Source organism: Procambarus clarkii, chromosome 22 (genome assembly GCF_040958095.1).
Source record: "Procambarus clarkii isolate CNS0578487 chromosome 22, FALCON_Pclarkii_2.0, whole genome shotgun sequence".
Taxonomy (NCBI): Eukaryota; Metazoa; Arthropoda; class Malacostraca; order Decapoda; family Cambaridae; genus Procambarus; species Procambarus clarkii.
Genome location: NC_091171.1, coordinates 42,625,007 through 42,652,742, shown reverse-complemented (window position 1 = coordinate 42,652,742; position 27,736 = coordinate 42,625,007). Strand labels below are relative to the sequence as shown.

The 27,736-nt window shown below is 39.9% G+C and overlaps 1 protein-coding gene across 1 annotated transcript; it reads left to right on the top strand.

Annotated features, from left to right (window-relative positions):
* Window positions 1-2,145: 2,145 nt before the first annotated feature.
* On the top strand, window positions 2,146-8,550 carry LOC138367550 (uncharacterized protein DDB_G0287625-like). Its single transcript, XM_069329246.1, has 2 exons — window positions 2,146-2,293; window positions 7,367-8,550. The coding sequence occupies exons 1-2, from the start codon at window positions 2,146-2,148 to the stop codon at window positions 8,548-8,550; spliced, it is 1,332 nt and encodes a 443-aa protein (XP_069185347.1).
* Window positions 8,551-27,736: the final 19,186 nt, after the last annotated feature.

Here is a 27,736-nt window from a genome sequence, read left to right as displayed (position 1 = left end):
TGAATTTTGGAGAATTGATCTTTGAATTACCATCAACAGTGAAAAGAAACATAAGAAAGATAGAGAAAATTCGTGTTAGAATTATTAATCTTACTTTTTCGGTCATATTTAATAATATATATATATATATATATATATATATATATATATATATATATATATATATATATATATATATATATATATATATATATATATATATATATATATATATATATATATATATATATATATATATATATATATATATATATATATATATATATATATATATATATATATATATATATATATATATATATATACACACCTTTAACCTTTACATATACATAAAATTTTCAACTAATAATATATATATATATAATTGAATAAAAGCTATATTAAAAAAAACTGAATAAAAAGAATTAAAAATCTAGTATTTACATAATATTTTTAGGTTATTAAAATCAGAAAATATATTTTATATAAAAATGTTAATGAGTTAACAGAACTACAATTTGTTTAAATGATTAAAATTTTGCAACTAATTTACCGTCATAATGGTACCTAAATACTGTTAGGGAGCTCCAGTAAGCCACTTTTAGTTCTATTTTAATATTCTGAAAAAATAAAGCTAAGACCACACTTAAATATTCATAGGCCTAGTATAGGACATATATGTACTATATAGGATGGTTAGGTTAGGTTTTATTAGCAAAATAAATACAGAAACTTTTCCAGATTTGTCCAAATTCAGTACTACAAAATGGGCCAACATTCTGTTGGTCCATCTTGAGGTTATCTTGAAATGATTTCGGGGCTTTTTAGTGTCCCCCGCGGCCCGGTCCTAGACCAGGCCTCCACCCCCAGGAAGCAGCCTGTGACAGCTGACTAACACCCAGGTACCTATTTTACTGTTAGGTAACAGGGGCATAGGGTGAAAGAAACTCTGCCCATTGTTTCTCGCCGGCGCCTGGGATCGAACCCAGGACCACAGGATCACATGTCCAGCGTGCTGTCCGCTCGGCCGACCGGCTCCCATAGCGACATATTTGTACTTTAGACCACACTGTTACTATAAGTACATTCATTTGAATAGAATGAACTGAAATTTGAGTCGATTAAGAAATATGTCAAATTTCATCATTAGGAGGTTGTAAAATAGGATGCATTAATTACGTCTTAAAACAAGACAACTACACTATCACTGTATGTCATCAGTTAATCTTAAAAAAAAAACAAGGTAACTTTCTTACGTATAGCATATACATAAAACATATTTACCATCATCTAATTCAATTCCCATTACAAATTTGGCATTAGCCAATTTTTCCTTTCACTTAATGTATGTGTTTAAGGATGAGCCCAATATCGCCCCGGGTATAAGCGGTTTATAGCAAATTCATCATTTATCTGGCCCCCTTGACGAGCTATTCAGAGCAACACACACACGACGGTCTATTGAACTGGGCATTATAACCCCCCGTCATCCACCCCACATCTCCGTCACCACCTCACTTTCCTGAATATTATCAAGCATATTAAAAGACAATATTTTTCTTTTTGTGCGTTCGGACCAATCAGCAGGCTCCCAGAACTCGTAATTCGAATGTGTATAAATGCTAACGCTTAACATTTAGATAATTACGTTAGCTAAAGGAATATTTATAGATAAAGAAATGTAATGATTAAGGGATACTATAGTTCACGGTGAACTCTAGATAAATGATCACTAGAGTTAAACGAATACTACAAGTAAATGAGCAATATAAATAGAGTTAATATAGTTAATAGAGTATTACAGGTAAATGAACAATATAGATAAATGAGTATAGAGTTGTTATAGTGAAGCGAGTACTACAGTTTAATGAGTATTATAGATAAACGACTACTAGAGCTAAGCGAATACTACAGGTAAATGAATACTATAGGTAAACGAGTTATAGAATTAAACGAATATTGCAGTTAAACGAGCACTATAGTTAAATGAGTAATATAGTTAAAGTGTACCAATTATATATGAGCACTATAGATACACCAGAGTTATAATCAGATGGGTACTATAATCAGATGAATACTATAATCAGATGAGTACTCCAGTCACACGTTAGGAAACTACTATAATTAATCAAGAACTATAGATAAACGGGTACAATAAATAAACGAATGCTACAGATGCTGAACGTCGAATCCCTATTTACCAGCGTCCCAGTCGACACCATCATGGAAATGATACTGGACAGAGTACACAGAGACGAGAGCACCTCCAAATTAGACATACCCGAGCCACACTTTAGGAGCCTTCTTGAGGCATGTACAAAGGAAGCTCCTTTCAACAGTCCACAAGGGGACATGTATCTACAAATAGACGGAGTAGCAATGGGCTTCCCCTTAAGAATGCTATTCGCAAATTTTTACAGTTGAACCATCGAAGATAGAGTGTTCAGTAGGAGGTAAAAACCAGTTGTATACTTCCGTTATGAAGATGACATATTCGTCATAGTAAAAGACTCAGATGAACTAATTGATCTAAAAAGCCATCTAGAGAGAGAGTCAGTACTCCGATTTACACATGAAAATAGTGAAAATAACAGTCTGCCATTCTTGGATGTACTAATAACAAAAACAGGAATATCTTTAAGCACCAACGTATATACTAAGCCTACCAACATAGGATTATGCCTGAACGGTAGAAGTGAGTGCCCCCAAAGATACAAAGCCAGTGTTCTCAATGCTTATATTCGTCGAGCGCTTACCCACTGCTCCGAATGGAGCAACATGAGTAGAGATTTTGAAAGAGTAACTCAGGTATTGGTGAACAACGGATATAGCAACACGGAAATGAGAACAGTGTGAAATGAAGTGTGAGAACGGGTTGGTTTGGTGAGTGCATGGAATGACTTTTGGGGCTTTGTTTGGAGGACGGGCTGCTTTTGTATCATCATGGCCGAGTCGGTTAGGGTACAGCCCGTCCTCCAAATAAAGACCCAAAAGTGATTCCATGCACCCGCCAAACCCCCAGGTGTTTATGAATGAAAAACGGTTTACACACGACTCACAACTGATTTCGTTCAAATACTTCCGGAACAAGTGCTTCACTGACGAATTTTGTTCGAACCACAACGATGTAAATGCTTCACCCACGTACTACAAATACAAATAATCGCCAACAGAACCTAAACACCTAACCTAACCTATGCCTATATATTCACAATATGCTAATATATTATAATATTAATTTATATGTGAGAAAATTACTGTTTTGAATGAACATCATGTTAAAATTTATGAATGCGTCTGTGGGGTCGACCGCTGGATGGAATGGACTTGGTCTGAGGACGGGTTGAAACATCTAACCTAACCAGTGCCTAAATATGCATAATAGAGAGAGAAAATTAAATACACAGAAAGATAGAGACAGTCAACATTCATATCTATAACAACATTGCAAATTAGTTTAGTCATATACATAAAATTACATAGGAAGCAGTTACATATTATGCTTCCGTATCTGATATATACAACACCAATATCTATTTTATTAAATCTTCCTAAACCTCCACCAGAGCTTGCTTCTAATTTGTCAACATCCCCATGATAATTTACCTTAAAATATTAAAAAAGTATGGAAAGTTGTTTTTGAAAAGGTAAGGCTAATCCAGACTTGTAATATTCATTCAATAAATATATATGAACATCATAATGTTATGGCTTTTACGGGATTCCCTTAAAGATAGATTAAGAGAGAGAGAGAGAGAGAGAGAGAGAGAGAGAGAGAGAGAGAGAGAGAGAGAGAGAGAGAGAGGGGGGATGGGGGGTTAGTGCTTTTTTGTATAATTAATTGACCCCAGTGTTAGGCTTATTACTTTTTTTTCTAATAAAATTTTTGAATGTAGTGAATAAAGGACAATAACAAGGCACAAAGAAGTCACCCCAACATGTACATCTGAGACGAGAGTCACACCGTTTGTGCTCACCTCAGACACCTTAACCAGGTAGTGAGACCGGGTGAGTCAATATAGGGCAAAAGGAAAAGGTTAAAGGAGATGAGCAATAAGTGGATAAATAGAGCATGGAAAACGAACTAACATGATAAAGAACATGTTGCTAAAGAGGCGCTGTTACGTCAGAGGACTAGAAGCAGCTTGCAAGGAGCACATGAGGGTGTGTTAATCGCCTTTGTACCCAACAAGGTTTAAAGGAGAGACGCTGGACCTGTGTTGACCTTCAGTGCCTTTCTTTTTTAACAGTTTACACGCCAGTATGTATATATATATATATATATATATATATATATATATATATATATATATATATATATATATATATATATATATGTCGTACCTAGTAGCCAGAACGCACTTCTCAGCCTACTATGCAGGGCCCGATTTGCCTAATAAGCCAAGTTTTCATGAATTAATTGTTTTTCGACTACCTAACCTACCTAACCTAACCTAACCTAACATTTTCGGCTACCTAACCTAACCTAACCTATAAAGATAGGTTAGGTTAGGTTAGGTAGGGTTGGTTAGGTTCGGTCATATATCTACGTTAATTTTAACTCCAATAAAATTTTTTTTACCTCATACATAATGAAATGGGTAGCTTTATCATTTCATAAGAAAAAAATTAGAGAAAATATATTAATTCAGGAAAACTTGGCTTATTAGGCAAATCGGGCCTTGCATAGTAGGCTGAGAAGTGCATTCTGGCTATTAGGTACGACATATATATATATATATATATATATATATATATATATATATATATATATATATATATATATATATATATATATATATATATATATATGTCGTATCTAGTAGCCAGAACTCACTTCTCAGCCTACTATTCAAGGCCCGATTTGCCTAATAAGCCAAGTTTTCCTGAATTAATATATTTACTATAATTTTTTTCTTGTGAAATGATAAAGCAACCCTTTTCTCTATGTATGAGGTCAATTTTTTTTATTGGAGTTAAAATTAACGTAGATATATGACCGAACCTAACCAACCCTACCTAACCTAACCTAACCTATATTTATAGGTAAGGTTAGGTTAGGTAGCCAAAAAAAGCTAGGTTAGGTTAGGTTAGGTAGGTTAGGTAGACGAAAAAACATTAATTCATGAAAACTTGGCTTATTAGGCAAATCGGGCCTTGAATAGTAGGCTGAGAAGTGCGTTCTGGCTATTAGGTACGACATATATATATATATATATATATATATATATATATATATATATATATATATATATATATATAACTGAAAACTCACACCCCAGAAATGACTCGAACCCATACTGTCAGAAGCACTCTGCAACTGATGTACAGGATCCCTTAACCACTCGACCATCACGACTGGACAAAAGAGGATGGTAGCCGAGGCTAATTCCCCATCCTACCGCCGGCACTCCGATAGTAATCTTGGGCATAATATTTTATCAAATCACCTCATTCTTTGGGGTACACGTGAGGAACACAAATGCGAACGAGCTTGAAAGGTCCCCAAGCCAATATGTAATTGAAAACTCCACACCCCAGAAGGATTTGAACCTAGACAGCCTGGAGCATTATGCACCTTGATGTATCTGGTACCTTAACCACTAGACCATACGTCTATACAATGTCAAATCCTTCTGGGGTGGGGAGTTTTCAGTTGCATATTGGCTTGGGGACCATTCAAGCTCGTTGGCATTTGTGTTGTTCACGTGGCCCCACCAAGTAAGGTGATTTGATGAAATATCTATACCCAAGTTGACCACCGAGCGCTGTCGAACCTTGGATAAATAGTCTCACGACTACCAAGATTTTTGTATCCAGCAGCTGGACACCCTCATAAATACTGTCAAGCAGTATCCTCCCCCACGACAGCAGCCCGACGATTAAATGCGACCTCAGCACCCAGTATACATTTACTAAAAAAATCTACCACTTATGGGCTATTCATGCCCCTGCCACAGGGGGCATGAATAGGTGGCTTAACCTTCATCAATCAATTACGGTAAAATTGTCTTTGAAAATGTAAGGTGTACCTTGCGAAACGCATCCCTAGGCGTCAGATTATAGTAAAGTGTGAGAACGAATGAACAAATCCACAAGGGCCGTGACGAGGATTCGAACCTGCGTCCGGGAGCATCCCAGACACTGCCTTAATCGACTGAGCTACGACAGGGTTAAAAGGGTTGAAACCGAAGGTCTACTGAACTTACTGGATCCCGTAGCCTCTCCGAGGCACAAACCAGGATTTTACACAACCACCCCCCCCCCCCTGCACCCGAGCTATGTCAATAGGCCGTTCTCCCTCTTCGCCCTTACATCATCACACACAGAGATCACACTAACGTGATGCATCAAATGAACAAAGTGTGATGATGTAAGGGCGAAGAGGGAGAACGGCCTATTGACATAGCTCGGGTGCAGGGGGGGTTGTGTAAAATCCTGGTTTGTGCCTCGGAGAGGCTACGGGATCCAGTAAGTTCAGTAGAACTTCGGTTTCAACCCTTTTAACCCTGTCGTAGCTCAGTCGATTAAGGCAGTGTCTGGGATGCTCCCGGACGCAGGTTCGAATCCTCGTCACGGCCCGTGTGGATTTGTTCATTTGATGCATCACGTTATTGTGATCTCTGTGTGTGAGAACGAACTTTGAACAGTTAATTTTTCAACTTCCCTCGACAGTGAAGAAAGACATAAGAAATATTGAAAAAATTCGTGCGAACACCCTTTCGGTCATATTCAACAATATATATATATAAATATATATATATATATATATATATATATATATATATATATATATATATATATATATATATATATATATATATATATAAACACAACAGTAACTATGATAAAAGTGTTCCTATGCGGAAAATACCATCAGTGTTTGGAATATTTCAGAGATAAAAGGTAAAAATACAACACCGGGTGAGCTTCTCTTATTAATTGCTCAAAATCGCATTAGAAGTTGGCCGCAAAGCACCACATTTTTTTTCTAATTGATAATGATCAGTTTTACTGTCGTTATACATTCCCAATCCGCATTTTTGATCTGAGTGAACCAGTTTTTAATCCATAAACCTTGCCATTTTTTCCTCCCTAGTTTTGTCGAGTTCGTTCAGGGGCCGGAAGAATACAGTCAATGTGGGTAATTAGCGAGAAAAGAATATGAATGTTAATGCAGGCAGTGATGATGACGTGTAGAGTGAACAGCACAAAAAAATAATTAATCGTGGCATTTGGCCAATTTAACGCAGCTGGAAATTAACGTCGCGCAGCTGGTAACTAACAACAGGTAGTTACGGAAAACACCCGTTGGGTAAAATATATATACACACACGCAGCCAGTAGGTAATTAGACTAAACGGAGATGATGATAGATTTAACGCAGCTGATAACAGAATAGAATACAGCTGTAACAAACTAAGATATCAGACCACAAAGCAAACACAGCCGATAACAAAACAAAACACAGCAGTTAACGAACCAAACACAGCCGATAACAAACAAAACACAGCAGTTAACAAAACAAACACAGCCGATAACAAACAAAACACAGCAGTTAACAAAGTAAACACAGCCGATAACAAACAAAACACAGCAGTTAACGTACCAAACACAGCCGATAACAAACAAAACACAGCAGTTAACAAACCAAACACAGCTGATAACAAACAAAACATAGCAGTTAACGAACCAAACACAGCCGATAACAAACAAAACACAGCAGTTAACAAAACAAACACAGCCGATAACAAACAAAACACAGCAGTTAACAAAGTAAACACAGCCGATAACAAACAAAACACAGCAGTTAACGTACCAAACACAGCCGATAACAAACAAAACACAGCAGTTAACAAACCAAACACAGCTGATAACAAACAAAACATAGCAGTTAACGAACCAAACACAGCCGATAACAAACAAAACACAGCAGTTAACAAAACAAACACAGCCGATAACAAACAAAACACAGCAGTTAACAAAGTAAACACAGCCGATAACAAACAAAACACAGCAGTTAACGTACCAAACACAGCCGATAACAAACAAAACACAGCAGTTAACAAACCAAACACAGCTGATAACAAACAAAACATAGCAGTTAACGAACCAAACACAGCCGATAACAAACAAAACACAGCAGTTGACAAAACAAACACAGCCGATAACAAACAAAACACAGCAGTTAACAAAGTAAACACAGCCGATAACAAACAAAACACAGCAGTTAACGTACCAAACACAGCCGATAACAAACAAAACACAGCAGTTAACAAACCAAACACAGCTGATAACAAACAAAACATAGCAGTTAACGAACCAAACACAGCCGATAACAAACAAAACACAGCAGTTAACAAAACAAACACAGCCGATAACAAACAAAACACAGCAGTTAACAAAGTAAACACAGCCGATAACAAACAAAACACAGCAGTTAACAAAACAAACACAGCCGATAACAAACAAAACACAGCAGTTAACAAAGTAAACACAGCCGATAACAAACAAAACACAGCAGTTAACGTACCAAACACAGCCGATAACAAAACAAAACACAGCAGTTAACAAACCAAACACAGCCGATAACAAACAAAACACAGCAGTTAACAAAGCAAACAGCCGATAACAAACAAAACACAGCAGTTAACGAACCAAACACAGCCGATTACAAACAAAACACAGCAGTTAACGAACCAAACACAGCCGATTACAAACAAAACACAGCAGTTAACGAACCAAACACAGCCGATTACAAACAAAACACAGCAGTTAACAAAGCAAACACAGCAGGTAACAAACCAATCACAGCAAGTAACAATGTACTTGTAATCTCTGTATGTTCATTGTACCTGAATTCTCCCCCTTACGTTCACCGTTGTTGTTTATTTTAGATTTAGCTACTCAGATCGAAGTGTCCATATAGCACGGGCTATGGCGAGCCCATAATACGTTCACCGTGACTGTTTATATATAAACAAATGCTAACATTCAGGTCACCTAACGTGATATACCCGTTATCATGAAATGCTTTCAATCTGTGACGCAGGAAGAAGCTCAATTACATCCCCCCATTCTGTGAACTGAATTTTATTATTCCTTAGATTTTTTAAATAAAATTGTATACATGTATATATATATTTTTTTCAGTGTTTATCTTTTATACGCCTCTTTCCTTATATACATTGCTTCACCTCTTAATTTTCTGTCCTTCTGTTAACAATTAACAAAAAATTAACTTATTTCCTAAATAATAGGCTATGTTAGTTTGTAGGGTAACTGATCAGAAGTGTTTTCCACATTAATATACACTGTTTTATGTAATTAAAACCCCCCATTTTATAAATAAATTACTCAATATAATTTCAAAATATGATTATTCATTAACTAATACCCAGACACATCCTATCGCATTTATATTTATTTAGATATTTATTAGTTAGATCCTGTGAAAGAACGATTATTATTGAAAATAAGAAATATTCCTTTATTGATTGGTTTTTACTACTCAAAATGTCAGAAAATATCTCTTCGGTGTGCATATATATATACTGAGAAATACGCTACGCAATATACATATATTTAGAAATACACCTCTTGATGTATAGTGGTGGTGGTGTTGGGCTTAACCTCTGGAAGGTTTATTAAGGTCTCACACTCAAGCTAACTGGAAAGCCAGTTAGTATATTGTAGTGTAGTATACTCATACCAGAAAGTATACTTTAGTCCTGGTCATATTCCAGGCCTAAAGTATACTCTCAATGATGTAAGGTGTGTGGATAAAGACAGGGGGCACACTTCACCATTACATCTTGGACTGAGAAAAAAATTGAGACAGAGATTAATCCAAACTCACGTTGAATGAAATTGCTAAACTTCTTTTTATAGTTGATAGAATATCTTTAATCCTTGCAATGTATCCATGTTTTGCATCAAGTAAATAAATGACATACAGCTTTTCTAAAACCCTGTAATACCTCAATCGCTAAAAAGAGTTATGTATTAGCAAAAAGACCTACCACTAATGAAAAACTATTGTTAATAAACATTGAAATTAAAAAAATATCTGTAACTAGCTGACATTATAAGGTGTGCAGGATAGATGTAATTGTTTATGTAATAATCTCCGTTGAGGTCTAAAAATACCCGTTATGCCATCTGTAATCTTTTTTTTTGCGCTACCGCTCACATGATGAATATGAGGTGCACCATGAAGTACCCACCTCCGGCGTCAACAATAATTAACAAAATAAATCTCAGTGTATATATATCAAGAAGTGTGTATATACTCTTCTTATCTCTTATAGTTCACGTTCACCCACACTTCTCATTAATTTTATAATATAAAGACTTCAAATGTACATTAAATGTACTTTGTACACGTATTCAAGCTGATATGCATTTGAAACAGAATTAAATTTATATGTTTACAAGAGACATATCTGAATCCTGAATGCACCACATTTGAGGAAGCCAAATTCTCTGGGATTCCAAACTGCTTTCAGTCATCTGATGGTTAGGTTCCATGTAAGCTTTGAAGAAGGTCCATCAGTTGATGTGTGGGAATGTTATTAGTTTACTCACTCTTACCATCCCATGGAATGTTTATATTAATCATAGTTATATTATTTGAATTTTTCTAGGTTGATTAATAAGTTGTTGTTGTTGTTAAGATTCGCTACCTGGAACAAAAAGTTCTAAGTAGCACGGGCTATGGTGAGCCCGTAGAGGACTAAATCGATAGGTGGTTATTTTTCTTATATTAACAAAGTTGACTGCATATTCGGTGTTTATTTTATAAATGCGATTACAGTTAATCTTTAATATGTATTTATTATCAAGTTGACAAACTTTCAATTATTGTTTATTAAAATTTACCCTGTAAAATTTTTCCCAAACGATTTAAGTTTAGGGGTTTTATATTTTCTAGAAATGTGTAGCTTACATAGGTTACTAAATTTTAGGATTCATTTACGGTTTCTCTGTCGACCATGTCTCAAATTTTTGTGCAATCCAAAGAAGACCTCAAATGATTTTTGTTCCTATCATCAGTCCCCCAATTGACTGAGGGACTTGAACTGGGGACGTCTAGGGACTTTAGAGGAAGGAATATATACATCGAAACGTGTATCCCGCTTCTCAGTGTATATATATACACTTGAGAGTATATAATATATGTATAGTCAATAAGCACTTGTTAACGGTTTTAATAACCCTCCAGAGGTTGATATATTAAGCCCAACACCAAACCAAACTTCGGAACTCAAGCCAACAAGCACTAAAAAATCATAGGTGTCGAGTAATGAAGTAACGGCACTTGAATGCCTGTAATTAAATATTTGATTGTATCTGTGATGTTTCGTGGTGCTGTAGCTGACCAATTTTCAACCCGTCCTCCTAATAGAACGTCGCATTTTGACGTATACTCAACCAAAAGTAAAAAATTGTCGTACTACAAAATGGAAGCAGCTCGCGAAATTGACATACCGTCCCATTTTATGTTTTGGGTCCTTTGGTAGGTTAGGAGAGGACATTTTAGTACGATAGTTTCTTGACGTTGGAAAACCTTAGGAGGACGGGCTGTGTAAGATGGAGATAAAGCCATTGATTACTATTTTTAATGATACTTATACTAGTACATGACTATCAAGGCACCAAGCATGGCGGAGTGCTGTGCTCCCAGTGTTTACATACAGTGGACGTATCAACCAGCCTCTCTATACAAAAAATTCATACAATTTTGATGTCCCCATCGGACAAAATATAATGTACTGAGTCATAGCGGCTCACAAGCCGTCAGTTTTTCTATGAGTGGTTCCATCGGTTAGGTTAGATTAGGATTGGGCAATATAACACATCTTTTTCTGTCCGTTATGACAGCTCAAGAGCTGGCGGATGACACGCCGGCATGCATATGGATATAGCACCGTTTGCTCTGAACATGACAGTATCGACTTTCTTATATAATTATTCTTATTCTCATTCGAGTGTATTTTAAGATTCATTCTGGTTCCGGGTTGTGTCATTGGGCACTTATATTGTAGCGACGTACATCCATAGACAGAGTGAGAAGCGAAGAATATCGACAGAAAAATAGGGATAGATGGAGAGCCTAAATGAATATAATCGGAATCAACGCAAGGTAGGCATAATAGTGACCAATGTAAGGTAGGCATAATAGTGACCAATGTAAGGTAGGCATAATAGTGACCAATGTAAGGTAGGCATAATAGTGACCAATGTAAGGTAGGCATAATAGGGACAATTGATCCCACGAAAAAAAAGTTCAGACAACACATAAACTTACCCAAATCTTTACTGGATCAGAGGAACATTTATGAGGTTAAGGAAGCACAATGATCAAGGAGTCTCAAGGCGCCAGACCTTCTCTACACCTCCGCCACCACCCCGTCTTCTAGCGTGCTCTTAAATGGTCCCCCGGGGTACAGCAACAGGTGAACACCACACACACACACTCAACTACTCCTGCAACCCGCTCAAGACAGTACATATATGACTTATCGCTTGTAGTCACTATTTGGCTGATTAATAAGTACATATGTGGTATATGCCAAGTTATATTTTGTTTTTAAGGTACAAACTCTTCATATAGACTCGCTAAACACCAGTTTGACTCCTGCAGGGGGTTCCTGCCATTCGCAGCATCACCGCCACCTTCCCCCAGGTTTCCTTTCCCTTGCCATCCTCCACCAGGGGCTGTTTTTGGTGTTCATCACGACGCATAATCTCCCCAAGATCTCTAAATTCACCGGTGATGGTGGGGTCTCTATGTGTCCTTACGACGGCCGGAGTCAGGGATCTCAGCGTAAGAATCGCAGGGATTTAATTCTTTAACATTTCTTCGTTGGAATCTCCTGGATTTGCATGCTAATGGAGTGGTCATGTCGAACTGGGTGACTCAGGGATTTACCGCAGACTTGGGCTTAGCAAGGAAAAAATGTCAGCGTAAGGGTCTCGGACTGCTTGTTGCACAGAACTGATTCATATATATATATATATATATATATATATATATATATATATATATATATATATATATATATATATATATATATATATATATATATATATATATATATATATATATATATATATATATATATATAAAAAAGACCGAAAAAGTAAGAATAATAATTCTAACACGAATTTTCTCTGTTTCTTATATTTCTTAAAAGAAATATAAGAAACATAGAGAAAATTCGTGTTAGAATTATTAATCTTACTTTTTCGGTCATATTTAATAATATATGTCTACAGGAAAGACTGCTACCAAAATATACTAACACACACACACACACACACACACACACACACACACACACACACACACACACTAAGGGGGCCTCGTAGCCTGGTGGATAGCACGCAGGACTCGTAATTCTGTGGCGCGGGTTCGATTCCCGCACGAGGCAGAAACAAATGGGCAAAGTTTCTTTCACCCTAAGTGCCCCCTGTTACCTAGCAGTAAATAGGTACCTGGGAGTTAGTCAGCTGTCACGGGCTGCTTCCTGGGGTGTGTGTGTGTGGTGTGGGAAAAAAAAAAGTAGTTAGTAAACAGTTGAGAGGCGGGCCGAAAGAGCAAAGCTCAACCCCCGCAAAAACACAACTAGTAAACACAACACACAAGACAACTAGTAAACACTAAGAGCGTTACTCGGATATGTGTCTGCCTTCCATCTATTCATGTATCTATCCATCCATCTAGTCCTCCTTCTACTCATCTCTCTATTCATGTATCTTTCCATCAATCTATTCATCTATCTATTCATCTGTCTATCCATTCACCTATTTATCCATCCATCTATCAACATATTTTTAACTGTGTCTATTTATAAATGTGTCTGTCCCTGTCTGTTCTTTCGCTGTATCTATCTCTAAGTCTCTTCTCGCTGTGTCTCTCTCTATATCTTTATGTCTCTATCTTTGTTTATCTCCGTCTGTCTGTCTCTCTCTTGTAACACATATAATTGTGTAGGACTGTAGGTGCTCGCCAGTGAGATGCGCTCAAAAGTATGAAATATTGAAAAAACAATAGTTACCCCTAATTCTGGTAAACGAGAAACCTTAGAAGCTGTAGAAGAATACTTTGTCTTATGCGAGTACGGGTAAATTATCGACATTGGTAAATTTCTGTTAATTTACCCAAAATCCATTAATAAAGGTGCATATTGCCATAAGAATTTTGTTTGAAAAGTTTATTTTGAAGTTATTTAGCTGTGGAGCTGGCGGGCATTACCACAACATCGTGGGGTTCTGAATGTGGCACTGGCAGGCTGTTCCCTGTTGAATTCTGGCGGTTTCGACAAGCCTATGTCCGCCCCATTCGTCAGACCACTCCCTGTGCCAATTTGGGTGAGGATGCAATTGACTTATAAGTGAGGTGCTTCGCATTCACCAAGAATATTGGTGAATGCGAACATATTATGTACCGGTGTATTTTATGCAACAAGAATCTTTGTATTCATTTGAACTCTGCCTTTGACAATGTTAATAACGAAATGCATCTCTTATCGTCTGGCCAAATAAAACTGTAAAAATGAACTTCTTTGCAGAGTTTATTATTCAAATTCCTTCTCAAGTGAAGAAAAATGTAACGATAAATAGAGATTCGTACTAGAATAATTGATTTTACCCTTGTGGTCACATTCAATAATATATTCCGGCAGGAAAGACTGCTACCAAATATATATGTCAACACAATCATTCTGAGGCAATAGAGTGACTTTAACTCGTGACTTGGTGATTCCCAGACATCGGCCTTAATCGCTCGGCCACGGTGGTGCAAAAGTTGAACAACCAAGAACTTTTACTGAGTTCAACCCGTCCTCACACTAGGCTGTTTAAAGCAGCGGCCGTCCTCCCCCAGACGCATTCATCAATTTAATACTGTGAATTAAAAGTTGGTTTGTTCTCATATATAAATTAATATTCTTATACATAAAAATTATATGTATAGTTAGGCGTAGGTTATGTTAGGTGTTTAGGTTCTGTTGGCGTTTATTTGAATTTGAAGTACGCAGGTGAAGCATTTACAGCAATCCGTCCTCGACTCAAGTCCATTACATCTAGCGGTCAAACCAGCCCGTCCTCCAAACAAAGAACCAAAAGTGATTCCATGCACCCACCAAACCCCCTGTTTATGAATGAAAAACGATTTACACACAACCCGTCCTCGACTCAAGTCCATTACATCCAGCGGTCGACCCCACAGACGCAGTTATAAATTTTAGCATGCTATTCAGTCAAAACGGGAATTTTCTCGTATAAATTAATATTATAATATATTAGCATATTGTGCATGTATAGGCATAGGTTAGGTAATGTGTTTAAGTTCTGTTGGCGATTATTTGTGTTCGTAGTATGTGGGTGAAGCATTTATAGCGTTGTGGTTCGAACAGAATTCGTCAGTGAAGCACTTGTTCCGGAAGTGTTCGAACGAAATCAGTTGTGAGTCGAGGACCGGGCCGCGGGGACGCTAAGCCCCGAAATCATATCAAGATAACCATCAAGATAATGGCACGGGATAGTGGTAAGGGTTCCAGCCCTGATGCTGGGGAGGCAGTGGATTCATCCAGTGATATTCCTTCCACAGATGATGCATCGGTTTCATCTCGGTCAGAGACTTCAGTTGTTGCAGCTATCTGCAACTAGTTCGGTGTTCGGTGGACCTGAAGTTGATGTTGCAGGGTCAGTAAAGGTTGCATTTAATGTTGCAGGAGTAGGTTTTCGAGGTTGTGTTGTAAGGATCAGTTACGTGAGTCTAAGAGATTTTGCAGTGTGGGTTAAAGAATAAAGGGTTGTTGGAGGAACAGGTTCTGGGGTCCATGTTGCAATTGCAGGAGTAGTAGGCAAGTCAGTTATAATATTGAAATTTGGCAAGCAATTTGCAGCAAGGAACCTGTTGGTGGTTGTGACGAAGAGGTTTTCACACAGTATCCAACGTTGGTTGGTCGCCTGGCAGTGGCGATTTTGGGAACAGGTTCCACATTTCGTGACATGAAGCGTACACTTCAAGCGTACACCCTGGAAACACAAACCGAAACTGGCTCTATTTTCCGCTTGTTACAACTTGTAATAAAGTTGTTACATCTTGGCTTAACGTGTTTATGACGTATTAGAACGTTGTTACAACTTGCTATATTGGTTGTTATAACTGGTTAGGTGTTAAAACTTGTTCGAACGTTGTACCAACGTCGTAGTTTCGGTGTGTGTTTGGCGGGTAGTGAAGTGTATGTATTGGAAACACTTGTGGCACTTTTTAAGAGAAAAATGCCTCTCCTTGGGGTTGTGGTGAAGTGCGGAAGAAATGCCGAAACATCTGAATCCATTATCATCATCATTGGTAGCCTCAGCCGGAGAATTGAATGTTATCTTCATAGTCGGATGGTGATTGTCGGCCCATCCAAATGAATTTCACTGACACCGCAGTCAAGGTCGGTTTTTGCACGTTGATGTTGGTAATAACATCCGAAATAGGCCAATCAGAAATGATGGCACTGGCACGGTGAACGAAAACAGTCCTCGCAGCCTGGTGCTGCCTCGGTGGTAAGAGGATCAAGTTTGGCTGCCTCTAACGCATCCTGGATGGTGGGAGTGAGCGTCTCCCTCTAGAGCCTGTTCATTGCTGAAGAGGAGTTGAGCTCCATCGCCATTGTCAGCGAAGTCGATCGGTACAACGATCGAAATATGTACAAAAATTTGACTCCTGAGCGTGACTTTTGAGCCGAATTCTGACTCACTGCACCTATTTTCATTTTCAAAATACGACTTTTTATACCTAAAATATGCTAATTACTGAAAACGGCGATGAGTCATATTTTGCCCAGACCCCCCTGCAGTTGTAAAAATATCTGAAATGTTGGAAATTTGACTCCTAAGCGTGATTTTTGAGCCGAATTCTGACTCACTGCACCTACTTTCATTTTCAGATTACGACTTTTTATACCTAAAATATGCTGATTACTGAAAACGGCGATGGGTCATATTTTGCCCAAACCCCCCCCTGTAGTTCTCAAAATATCTGAAATGTCGGAAATTTGACCACTGAGCGTGATTTTTGAGCCGAATTCTGACTCACTGCACCTATTTTCATTTTCAGATTACGACCTTTTATACCGAAAATATGCTAATTACTGAAAACGGCGATGATTCCAGCTAGAATATCTAGAATTTTCGTCTGGGTAAAGGTGTGCTGGGGGGAGGTGTTCATTGGGACAGCACCTTAAGCTTGTGAATCATGGTACCTGTTGACGTGTATTATAAAGGCTAAAGCTTGACCGATTCAGTCGCTACCCTTACAATTAGCTACAGTAGCGACGGAGAAATGTTCTATCACTTTCTGTGTGGCTTTTCATGCTTGCTTTTCGATGAAATTAATTTTCACAAGTTTTATAGTTATAATTGTATACTGCATACTTACCGGGGTGAGTCGTTTTCTATATTTGCGGAAATAAACCAAGTTTCTAGATACCTTTAGGAAGCACGTCCATGTCTCTCAGTGGATATCTGTAGGAGCGTCCATGTCCTTGGATACCCGTAGAAGCGTCCGTGTTCATATTACACGCCCAATACTTCCACATTCACTATCCTGTTCGAGATCCCATCACGAGAAAAATTAATCCACACGACCTTAATCCAATAATCAATGGAATTAGTGTAGATAGAGGGAATCCAATCATATACCAACTGCAAAAATAAATGTAAACTTTTATCCAGGATATCTGTGTGATGTTAGACTCGCAGCAATGGCCAAAAATTAAGATGTGTGGAATTTCATGAAGATTAGGCTATAGATCTGTAAAAGTTACACTATAATTTTTTTAATTATATATATATATATATATATATATATATATATATATATATATATATATATATATATATATATATATATATATATATATATATATTAGTATATTTTGGTAGCAGTCTTTCCTGTAGACATATATTATTAAATATGACCGAAAAAGTAAGATTAATAATTCTAACACGAATTTTCTCAATCTTTCGTACATTACGCTTCACTGTTGGAGGTAAATCAAAAATCACTTCTCCAAAATTCATTTTTATTTCTAGTCTGACGCGACACGGGCGCGTTTCGTAAAACTTATTACATTTTCAAAGACTTCACAAATACACAACTGATTAGAACTTACGTATCTCTGCTATTATATCTACATTTGAGTGAGGTGGGAGGGATGATGTGGCATATAGTGATGTGGCATTAACACAAGACAGAACATGAGGGGATATTAATAGGGTATTAAAAGTATCAACACAAGACAGAACAGAAACAATGGGTATTGAATAGAAGTGTTTGTAGAAAGCCTATTGGTCCATATTTCTTGATGCTTCTATATTGGAGCGGAGTCTTGAGGTGGGTAGAATATAGTTGTGCAATAATTGGCTGTTGATTGCTGGTGTTGACTTCTTGATGTGTAGTGCCTCGCAAACGTCAAGCCGCCTGCTATCGCTGTATCTATCGATGATTTCTGTGTTGTTTACTAGGATTTCTCTGGCGATGGTTTGGTTATGGGAAGAGATTATATGTTCCTTAATGGAGCCCTGTTGCTTATGCATCGTTAAACGCCTAGAAAGAGATGTTGTTGTCTTGCCTATATACTGGGTTTTTTGGAGCTTACAGTCCCCAAGTGGGCATTTGAAGGCATAGACGACGTTAGTCTCTTTTAAAGCGTTCTGTTTTGTGTCTGGAGAGTTTCTCATGAGTAGGCTGGCCGTTTTTCTGGTTTTATAGTAAATCGTCAGTTGTATCCTCTGATTTTTGTCTGTAGGGATAACGTTCCTATTAACAATATCTTTCAGGACCCTTTCCTCCGTTTTATGAGCTGTGGAAAAGAAGTTCCTGTAAAATAGTCTAATAGGGGGTATAGGTGTTGTGTTAGTTGTCTCTTCAGAGTTCTAATCAGTTGTGTATTTGTGAAGTCTTTGAAAATGTAATAAGTTTTACGAAACGCGCCCGTGTCGCGTCAGACTAGAAATAAAAATGAATTTTGGAGAAGTGATTTTTGATTTACCTCCAACAGTGAAGCGTAATGTACGAAAGATTGAGAAAATTCGTGTTAGAATTATTAATCTTACTTTTTCGGTCATATTTAATAATATATATATATATATATATATATATATATATATATATATATATATATATATATATATATATATGTCGTACCTAGTAGCCAGAACGCACTTCTCAGCCTACTATGCAAGGCCCGATTTGCCTAATAAGCCAAGTTTTCCTGAAATAATATATTTTCTCTAATTTTTTTCTTATGAAATGATAAAGCTACCCATTTCATTATGTATGAGGTCAATTTTTTTTTATTGGAGCTAAAATTAACGTAGATATATGACCGAACCTAACCAACCCTACCTAACCTAACCTAACCTATCTTTATAGGTTAGGTTAGGTTAGGTAGCCGAAAAAGTTAGGTTAGGTTAGGTTAGGTAGGTTAGGTAGTCGAAAAAGCATTAATTCATGAAAACTTGGCTTATTAGGCAAATCGGGCCTTGAATAGTAGGCTCAGAAGTGCGTTCTGGCTATTAGGTACGACATATATATATATATATATATATATATATATATATATATATATATATATATATATATATATATATATATATATATATGATATAGGGGGTAATTCTGGTTGCTTTTGTAGGGATCCTCGGCCTCGAAGAAGATAATATGCAGCATCCGTGGGAGTCTTGTGGGACACCTGCATACACTCACATATTGTCTTCTCCTACCATCCCCTATTTATAATTTGTGATTATGTTTTATTTAAAACTTCATTACATCAAATGGGTTACAACACTGGTTTCATGCAAGGTATAAAGTTTGTTGTCACAGGTTGTCGAGTTCTTCCAGCTCCTTAGATGACGGGCAGGAACCATAGATGCAGGGTCCGGTTTCTCTGTATATCGCCAGGCTAATGCGCTGAAAGAGGAAGTTGGCGATTCTAGGTGTCGTACTTTAGAACCCAGTTCCTTCAAAAAAAACTAGCGGCACTTTTATCTCAGGCAACAAGTGTCTCCGAGACAATGGGGACAAAAGTATTGATCAAGATCTGTATATAAGAGACTTTGCTGCTTTCCTTTGAGTATAACTATCTACGGGCTCACCATAGCCCGTGTTACTTGGAACTTTTTGTTCCATGTAGCGAATCTTTAACAACAACAACATTTTCTTTGAGTGGCAGCTTCGCCTGGTTGTGCAACACTGAAGTCAATATAGATGTTGGCCAAGGTTGAAATGCAAGTGTAGTCCCTCACCAACTGTCTACCATTCTTCCAGGGGTTCATTGTGCTCTCCTAATTGTACTCACCTAATTGTGCTTGCGGGGGGTTGAGCTCTGGCTCTTTGGTTCCGCCTCTCAACCGTCAATCAACTGGTGTACATATTCCTGAGCCTACTGGGCTCTATCATATCTACATTTGAAACTGTGTATGGAGTCAGCCTCCACCACATCACTGTCTAATGCATTCCATTTATTAACTACTCTGACACTGAAACAATTCTTTCTAACGTCTCTGTGGCTCATCTGGGTACTAAGTTTCCACCTGTATTCCCTCGTTCGTGTCCCACCCGTGCTGAAGAGTTTGTCTTTGTCCACCCTGTCAATTCCCTTGAGAATTTTGTAGGTGGTTATCATGTCTCCCTTTACTCTTCTGTTTTCCAGGGACGTGAGGTTCAGCTCCTTTAGCCTTTCCTTGTAGCTCATACCTCTCAGTTCCGGGACGAACCTGGTGGCATACCGCTTGTGATCCCATTGTGATCCCGTCTGAGTGATCAACAGGCTCATCAGAGTTTCAGAGCATTAGATAATGGGGGTTCTCTCTCTGCTGGACAACCGGCTGTGGTAAGGCTCCTCCAAATGTAATTTACCTCGCTATGTATGGCATGCCAACCTCCAGTGCTTAGGCAGAGAAGACCATGACGGCCGTACTTGTCGGCCACTGCCTCGCCGCAAATACACCTGTGTTCGGTGTGGATTGGGGCAGCGAGGCGGAGGGTCACATCAGTTCGGAGGGCCTGCGGTGCGAGACTAGTGCTGGTTGCTAGACATTGGGGGTTGCAAATTGCAAGTCTCCTGCATGGGGAGCTGCTCCGGCTTCAAGTCGAGCAATATCACGTGGACAATACTTTATGTCGAGAAGTGTCTACCTCCAACGCTTCTCTTCACCTGCTAAATGGAAAGACCTGAACGTGATGTTTACTTTTGTTTACGTATTACTTATTCATTGTCAATGACTATTGACATCTGTATATTTGACACTAAGTGAGGGTGTGGCCGACGTCCGGCAGAGCAGACTAGTAGAAAAGACTCCAAGTTGTTAAAGTTTGTAATATTTCTATCGAGCGGACTGCCTGAGAGAGAGAGTACATCAGGGATCTGTGTGTTTGTGTTCGACCATCCATCACTCTTTTTTTTCCTCTTCTTATATATCTCTTTTTTCCCTTCCATCTCGCCTTCTTCCCCTTCCCTCTTCAAATTTACTCTCATCCTTAACCACCTCCACTTATTATACCGTTATTCTCCCTTCCCCCTGTCTCCCTTTTCTCACGCTCTTCCCAGATCCTCCGCCCCGACTCCTGACGGATCGCTGAGCGGCTCTTAAAATTGTCCTTCAGGGTGTATGAGCGGGCCGGGGCGGGCCGGGGCGGGCCGGGGCGGGGCGGGCCAGACTCTAGTCGGCTTAATACATTGACACGACGAGTAATTAAAAAAAATCCACCGCACCTGTGGTCTGCAAAAGGAGTATAAGCCCGGAATTTTTTCTCTCTCCTTGCTGCTTCCCACCGCCGTCATCCCCCCCCCCCCCCCTCCCCTCCTCCCCCCCCCCTACGTCCCCCCCTCCTTCACATGTGTTTGTTTTGATGTGTGGGTGTTTTTTTATATATTTATTTTTGTGCTTTTTTATTTTGTAGTTACGTGTTGGTGTACGGTGAGGGAGAGAGAGGAGAGAGGGGGAGAGAGGGAGAGGCAGAGAGAGGGAGAGACAGAGAGAGAAAGAGAGACAGACAGAGTGAATGAGAGAGGGAGGGAGGGAGGGAGAGAGGGAGAGACAGAGAGAGAAAGAGAGAGAGACAGACAGACAGAGAGTGAATGAGAGACAGAGCAAGAGAGAGAGAGTGAGAGACAAAGGGCGAAAGTGAGAGAGAGAGAGAGAGCGAGAGAGAGAGTGAGAGAGACAGAGAGAGAGAGAGTGAGAGAGAGACAGAGAGCGAGAAAGAGAGAGAGAGCAAAAGGGGGAGATCAAGAGAGAGAGAGACAGAGAGAGAGAGAGAGAGAGCGAGCAAGAGAGAGAGCTGACAGGAGAAACAGAACATATATAATCCCCCCTCCCCACCCCCACACACCCAAAGGCGCGTTCATTTTTCGCTCCTTTCAGTGCGTTTACGGACGGATAGCTAAAAACGATACCCGGTAAGCTTTGCCTAAATTAAGAGAAGACCAACGAACTCTAAACCCCTTTTGGGGTCGGGCCTTTGCCTTGAAAAAGCATTACCAAGACTCAGGAAATCCTTGAAGGGAGAGAGAGAGAAGATCATAATAGGGGGAGGAGACTGATAAAGATGGGGGGTGTGTGCAGGAGGCTAAAGATGGGATGGGAGGAGAGAGAGAGAGGGAGGGTGGGAGGGAGGGAAGGAGCCTTCCCACCAGCCTCCTCTTCCACATTCTCCTAACTAACCAAAGGGATATTTTCTACCAAATGATTTAATTAAAAATTTTCGAGACACGTGTAATCACATTAGGCATCGACAGAAGATGCATTAAATGTAATAGTCTTTAATAGGATGGCTCAGGCCCCGTCCGAGACGGCGGGGAGGGGGGGATGGGGGAGAGGGATGGATGGGGAGAGGAATGGATGGGGGAGATGGGTAGGTTGGGGAAGAGGGCTGGATGAGGACAGGGGAGTGGAGGGATTGGGTGGAAGTAGAGAGGGTTGGGGGGTGGGGGGGAGTGTTGGCATGGAAAGGGAGGATGGGAGAGGCAGATGAGAGAATGATGATGAAAGGGAGGGAGAGATGGAAGAGTGATCATGGAAGAGGGAAATAGATAGGAGAATGAAGAGAGAGAGAGAGAGAGAGAGAGAGAGAGAGAGAGAGAGAGAGAGAGAGAGAGAGAGAGAGAGAGAGAGAGAGAGAGAGAGAGAGAGAGAGAGAGAGAGAGAGAGAGAGAGAGATTGTGATGATGGGAGGGAGAAATGGGAGAGTGACAATGGAAAGGGAGACCTGCATAACCTCTCAGCTTCACAATATTAACAAACCCGCTTGTCACTTTTCTGGACAATTATTTCTTTACGTCTGCACTTACATCAAATAACTTTTATTGCTTAAAAATAACTTTCTTTTTACTTAGAACAGATAACCCTTTTACTTACGAATCTAATTTGCTGTCTTAATTTGAGAGCAGAAAGACAGAGACAGTCAAGTAAGAGTTATCAGGACAAATGACAAACAACCTTCGACAAGCCGCCAGCTTCCTGTCCTCGTCGAGGCCACTTGTGTGTTAGCGGGCCTCAGGTAAATCAGGTTCATGAAGACATGTTCCGTGGAAAATTATCAATCTGGATCTCCTCAAGCATCAAGCATGTGGCTCCGGCCTCTAGTACCCGGTACTCTGTACTCACCTATTTGTGCTTGTGGGGGTTGAGCTCTGGCTCTTTGGTCCCCCCTCTCAACCGTCAATCAACAGGTGCACAGGTTCCTGAGCCCCCCTCTCAACCGTCAATCAACAGGTGTACAGGTTCCTGAGCCTACTGGGCTCTATCATATCTACACTTGAAACTGTGTATGGAGTCAGCCTCCACCACATTACTTCCTAATGCATTCCATTTGTCAACCACTCTGACACTAAAAAAGTTCTTTCTAATATCTCTGTGGCTCATTTGGGCACTCAGTTTCCACCTGTGTCCCCTGGTGCGTGTGCCCCTTGTGTTAAATAGCTTGTTTTTATCTACCCCTATCAATTCCCTTGAGAATCTTGAATGTGGTGATCATGTCCCCCCTAACTCTTCTGTCTTCCAGCGAAGTGAGGTTTAATTCCCGTAGTCTCTCCTCGTAGCTCATACCTCTCAGCTCGGGTACTAGTCTGGTGGCAAACCTTTGAACCTTTTCCAGTTTAGTCTTATCCTTGACTAGATATGGACTCCATGCTGAGGCTGCATACTCCAGGATTGGCCTCACATATGTGGTATACAAAGTTCTGAATGATTCTTTACACAAGTTTCTGAATGCCGTTCTTTTGTTGGCCAGCCTGGCATATGCCGCTGATGTTATTCTCTTGGTATGGGCTGCAGGGGGCAGGTCTGGCGTGATGTCAACCCCCAAGTCTTTCTGTGTGTGTGTGTGTGTGTGTGTGTGTGTTTACTAGTTGTGTTTTTGCGGGGGTTGAGCTTTGCTCTTTCGGCCCGCCTCTCAACTGTCAATCAACTGTTTACTAACTACTTTTTTTTTCTCTCTCCACACCACACACACACACACCCCAGGAAGCAGCCCGTGACAGCTGACTAACTCCCAGGTACCTATTTACTGCTAGGTAACAGGGGCACTTAGGGTGAAAGAAACTTTGCCCATGTGTTTCTGCCTCGTGCGGGAATCGAACCCGCGCCACAGAATTACGAGTCCTGCGCGCTATCCACCAGGCTACGAGGCCCCATGTGTGTGTGTGTGTGTGTGTGTGTGTGTGTGTGTGTGTGTGTGTGTGTGTGTGTGTGTGTGTGTGTGTGTGTGTGTGTGTGTGTGTGTGTGTGTGTGTGAAGTTGCTGTGTCTAACGAGGCACTATAAAGCTTTCCGGACAGATAATTAGAAAACAAGACGCCTGTACACTGTAAGGCTGAACAAAGCGCTTGAACAACGTCGAGAAGAAATTCTCTTTTTTCCTAAGTATAGCGAGATGCATATTGGCAGTTGCATGGAAAAATGAGGTCAATGACATTATGGCTGAATTATCTCTATTTTCACTGCAAAATTAAAACTTTACGAACATAATATAGCCCAGCGTGAGACGCACCAATTTCTTACTTTATCTGTCCAGGAAAAGCAATTATTCACTACGAGAATTGGCGTGTTTATTGTGATATTTTGTGAATGTTACAACAAGACGATCATAGAGATCCGTTGTTAGATATTCCAGTGTATTTCACGAGTCCATTTTCAGATCCTGAATAAGATGGAGTAAAGGAATCAACTCGTCCTTCTAATAGCACGTCGGATTTTGACGTATACTCTGCCTAAGGCCAAAAATTGTCGTACTAGAAAAATGGAAATTGACGTACTGTCCCGTTTTCTGTTCTGGGGCCTTTGGCAGGTTAGGATAAAGACACTTTAGTACGAGAGTTTGTTGACGTTCGAAACCTTTGGAGGGCGGGCTGAACTAATTGAGCTACAAAATAACATTGAGCTGAAGCCAAAGTCGTAAGAAATCACAACAATAAATTTTTGTTACAGATATAAATTTGTGTTTGCTTTCCTGCACTATGGACAGAATCAAGCTTAGGTTCCCGCAGCCTCGTCTTCAGTAGCGCGCGGTTTTCAGCGAGGCCCAGCAAGCCTAGCCAAGAAATTTACTTCCACTTACTGAACGTGGCGATTTACGCCAAGTCTGACAGTTAACCTGACATTGAAAAACTAATATCAAGTCACGAAGCTTATCCATCCCATTAACAAGGCTGGCGAGAAGGGAATTGATGTCTGAAGTATCTTCGATAAACACCGATTTATACAATTTAAACGACTTTCAGACTTTGTGAATTTAATGTATCGGGTTGAAAATAAAGATGCAAGTACTTTAATACCATTGTTATATATTATATTTCATTAATATCTTCATCAGTGGGTCGTATACAATGTTATACATTGTTGTCATTATAAATAGTGGCTTTCATGGTGGGTGGAGCCACTGCCCAGACCCACCGGACGCGCAGAATTCATCACTTTATATTCTGGTTAAAAAATATATATCACGATAACCCTATTGAAGGTACAAAATGAAATAACTAGCATACTCCGTTATGTAGCTTGTATATAATGGTAGTGATCAAAATAAGAGTTTTGTCCATTCAAAACCCCAACAGTGAAATCCGCAGCGCTTCACTAGCCCTCTCCAACAGTGAAGTCCGCAGCGCTCCACTATCCCTCTGGCTAGCATACTCCAACAGCGAAATCCGCAGTGCTCCTGTAGCCCTCTCCAACAGTGATGTCCACAGCGTTTCAATAGCCCTCTGGTTAGTACGTCTCAAGGTCGACCAGTGTACTGGTTCACTCCCTCTGCTTCACCAGACCCGTCAGTCACCAATCACCGGTACCTCATCACCTCCCAGAACAGCAGACTAGAAGATGGGAAACTGATGTTAATGGAAGGGTCGACTGTTATGACTCGGAACCTGGATCATAGATGTCGCCGAGGTCCTTTATTGTTAGATCAGATTAGAGTTATGTTAGTTTGGAGATCGGTCAGCTCGGAGTTTGGTCAGGTTAAAGTTAGGTAAGCTTGGATTTATATCAGGTTAGAGTTAGGTCAGGTCAGAGTTAGGTAAGGTTAGAGTTACGCCAACTTGGAGTCAGGTCAGCTTGGAGTTAGGTCAGCATGGAGTTCGATTCGAATTAGTAAGAACAAATGTTTATTGTGTTGGAGGAACTAAAGCGACGTAGTGTTGGAGGAAGTATTGAGTGAAGAAGGCTGTAGAGTAGTAGAGAGAACGGAAGAAGACAAGAGGACTATATAGTTGAGCGCCAGAGTGAAACATTCACAAAAACGACACTTCACTCTGAGTCATCACAACATCACCAACAACATTGACATCGTTTTTGCTTCTCTTTGTTTACATTCCGACTTATACACCCACTTGCCAATCCTGCACCTAGACAACCATGCCAACCCTAGCTGCCCCTCCTAACCCATCACCCATCACTATTCCATCTCCCCATCACCTCCTCCCTTCACTACACAGCTGCACTCGACAGCTGGAACAAACACAGCCACAGAGCGACGGGTGATTGAGCACCTGCACTAAAATGAATGTGTGGGAAGGGCAATATGTTGCACTCTGGGTTGCGTCCACTTGCGCTGGCGGAAACTTAACACAATATTGGCCATAATAAATGTATCACGTCTCCTCATAAACGGGCACTCACATGTTGATGATCCTTGCTGTATAACGGCATGATGAGGAGCCTGCAGTTACTCACATCTTGAGGCAGGCTGCGGTAACTCACATCTAAGATCTCATCCCCTTGTTGGCGAGGAAGAGAGGACGATTACTGGAGTGAGGGAGAGGGGGTGAGGGAGATGGTGGGGGGTGAGGGCGCCATAAGCACTATAGTCTCAAGCTGTCTGTAGGCAGGGCGCGAGGAGTTAGTGTCCGCCCGGACAGAATACATACATAAAACTGAGAGGAATCAGAGCGGCTTTACCCGGCGCATAGCCAGGCAAAGCAGTGGCAAAGCCCAGAGCGGCGGGTATCTCAGTCGGGTCAGCGAGACTCTGGTGCACCAGCTTATTACAGCTTTAGCTGCGGCCTCAATGTGGCAAAGCGACATCCGCCACACGCTGCCCAGCAGGCCACGCAAGTTAAGTCCTTTTGTGTGTGTGTGTGTGTGTGTGTGTGTGTGTGTGTGTGTGTGTGTGTGTGTGTGTGTGTAGCAGAGCTTCTGGCTTAAATCAAAGCTTCACTCAGTTACTTCTTCACAGTTTTCTTGACGCTGTA

Excerpts from the sequence above, each read along its gene's own strand:
- LOC138367550 (XM_069329246.1), top strand. The coding sequence starts at position 2,146 with ATGCTACAGATGCTGAACGTCGAATCCCTATTTACCAGCGTCCCAGTC. Across the intron at positions 2,294-7,366 it reads TAGGAGCCTTCTTGAGGCAT|CTGATAACAGAATAGAATAC; the intron begins GTACAAAGGAAG and ends GATTTAACGCAG.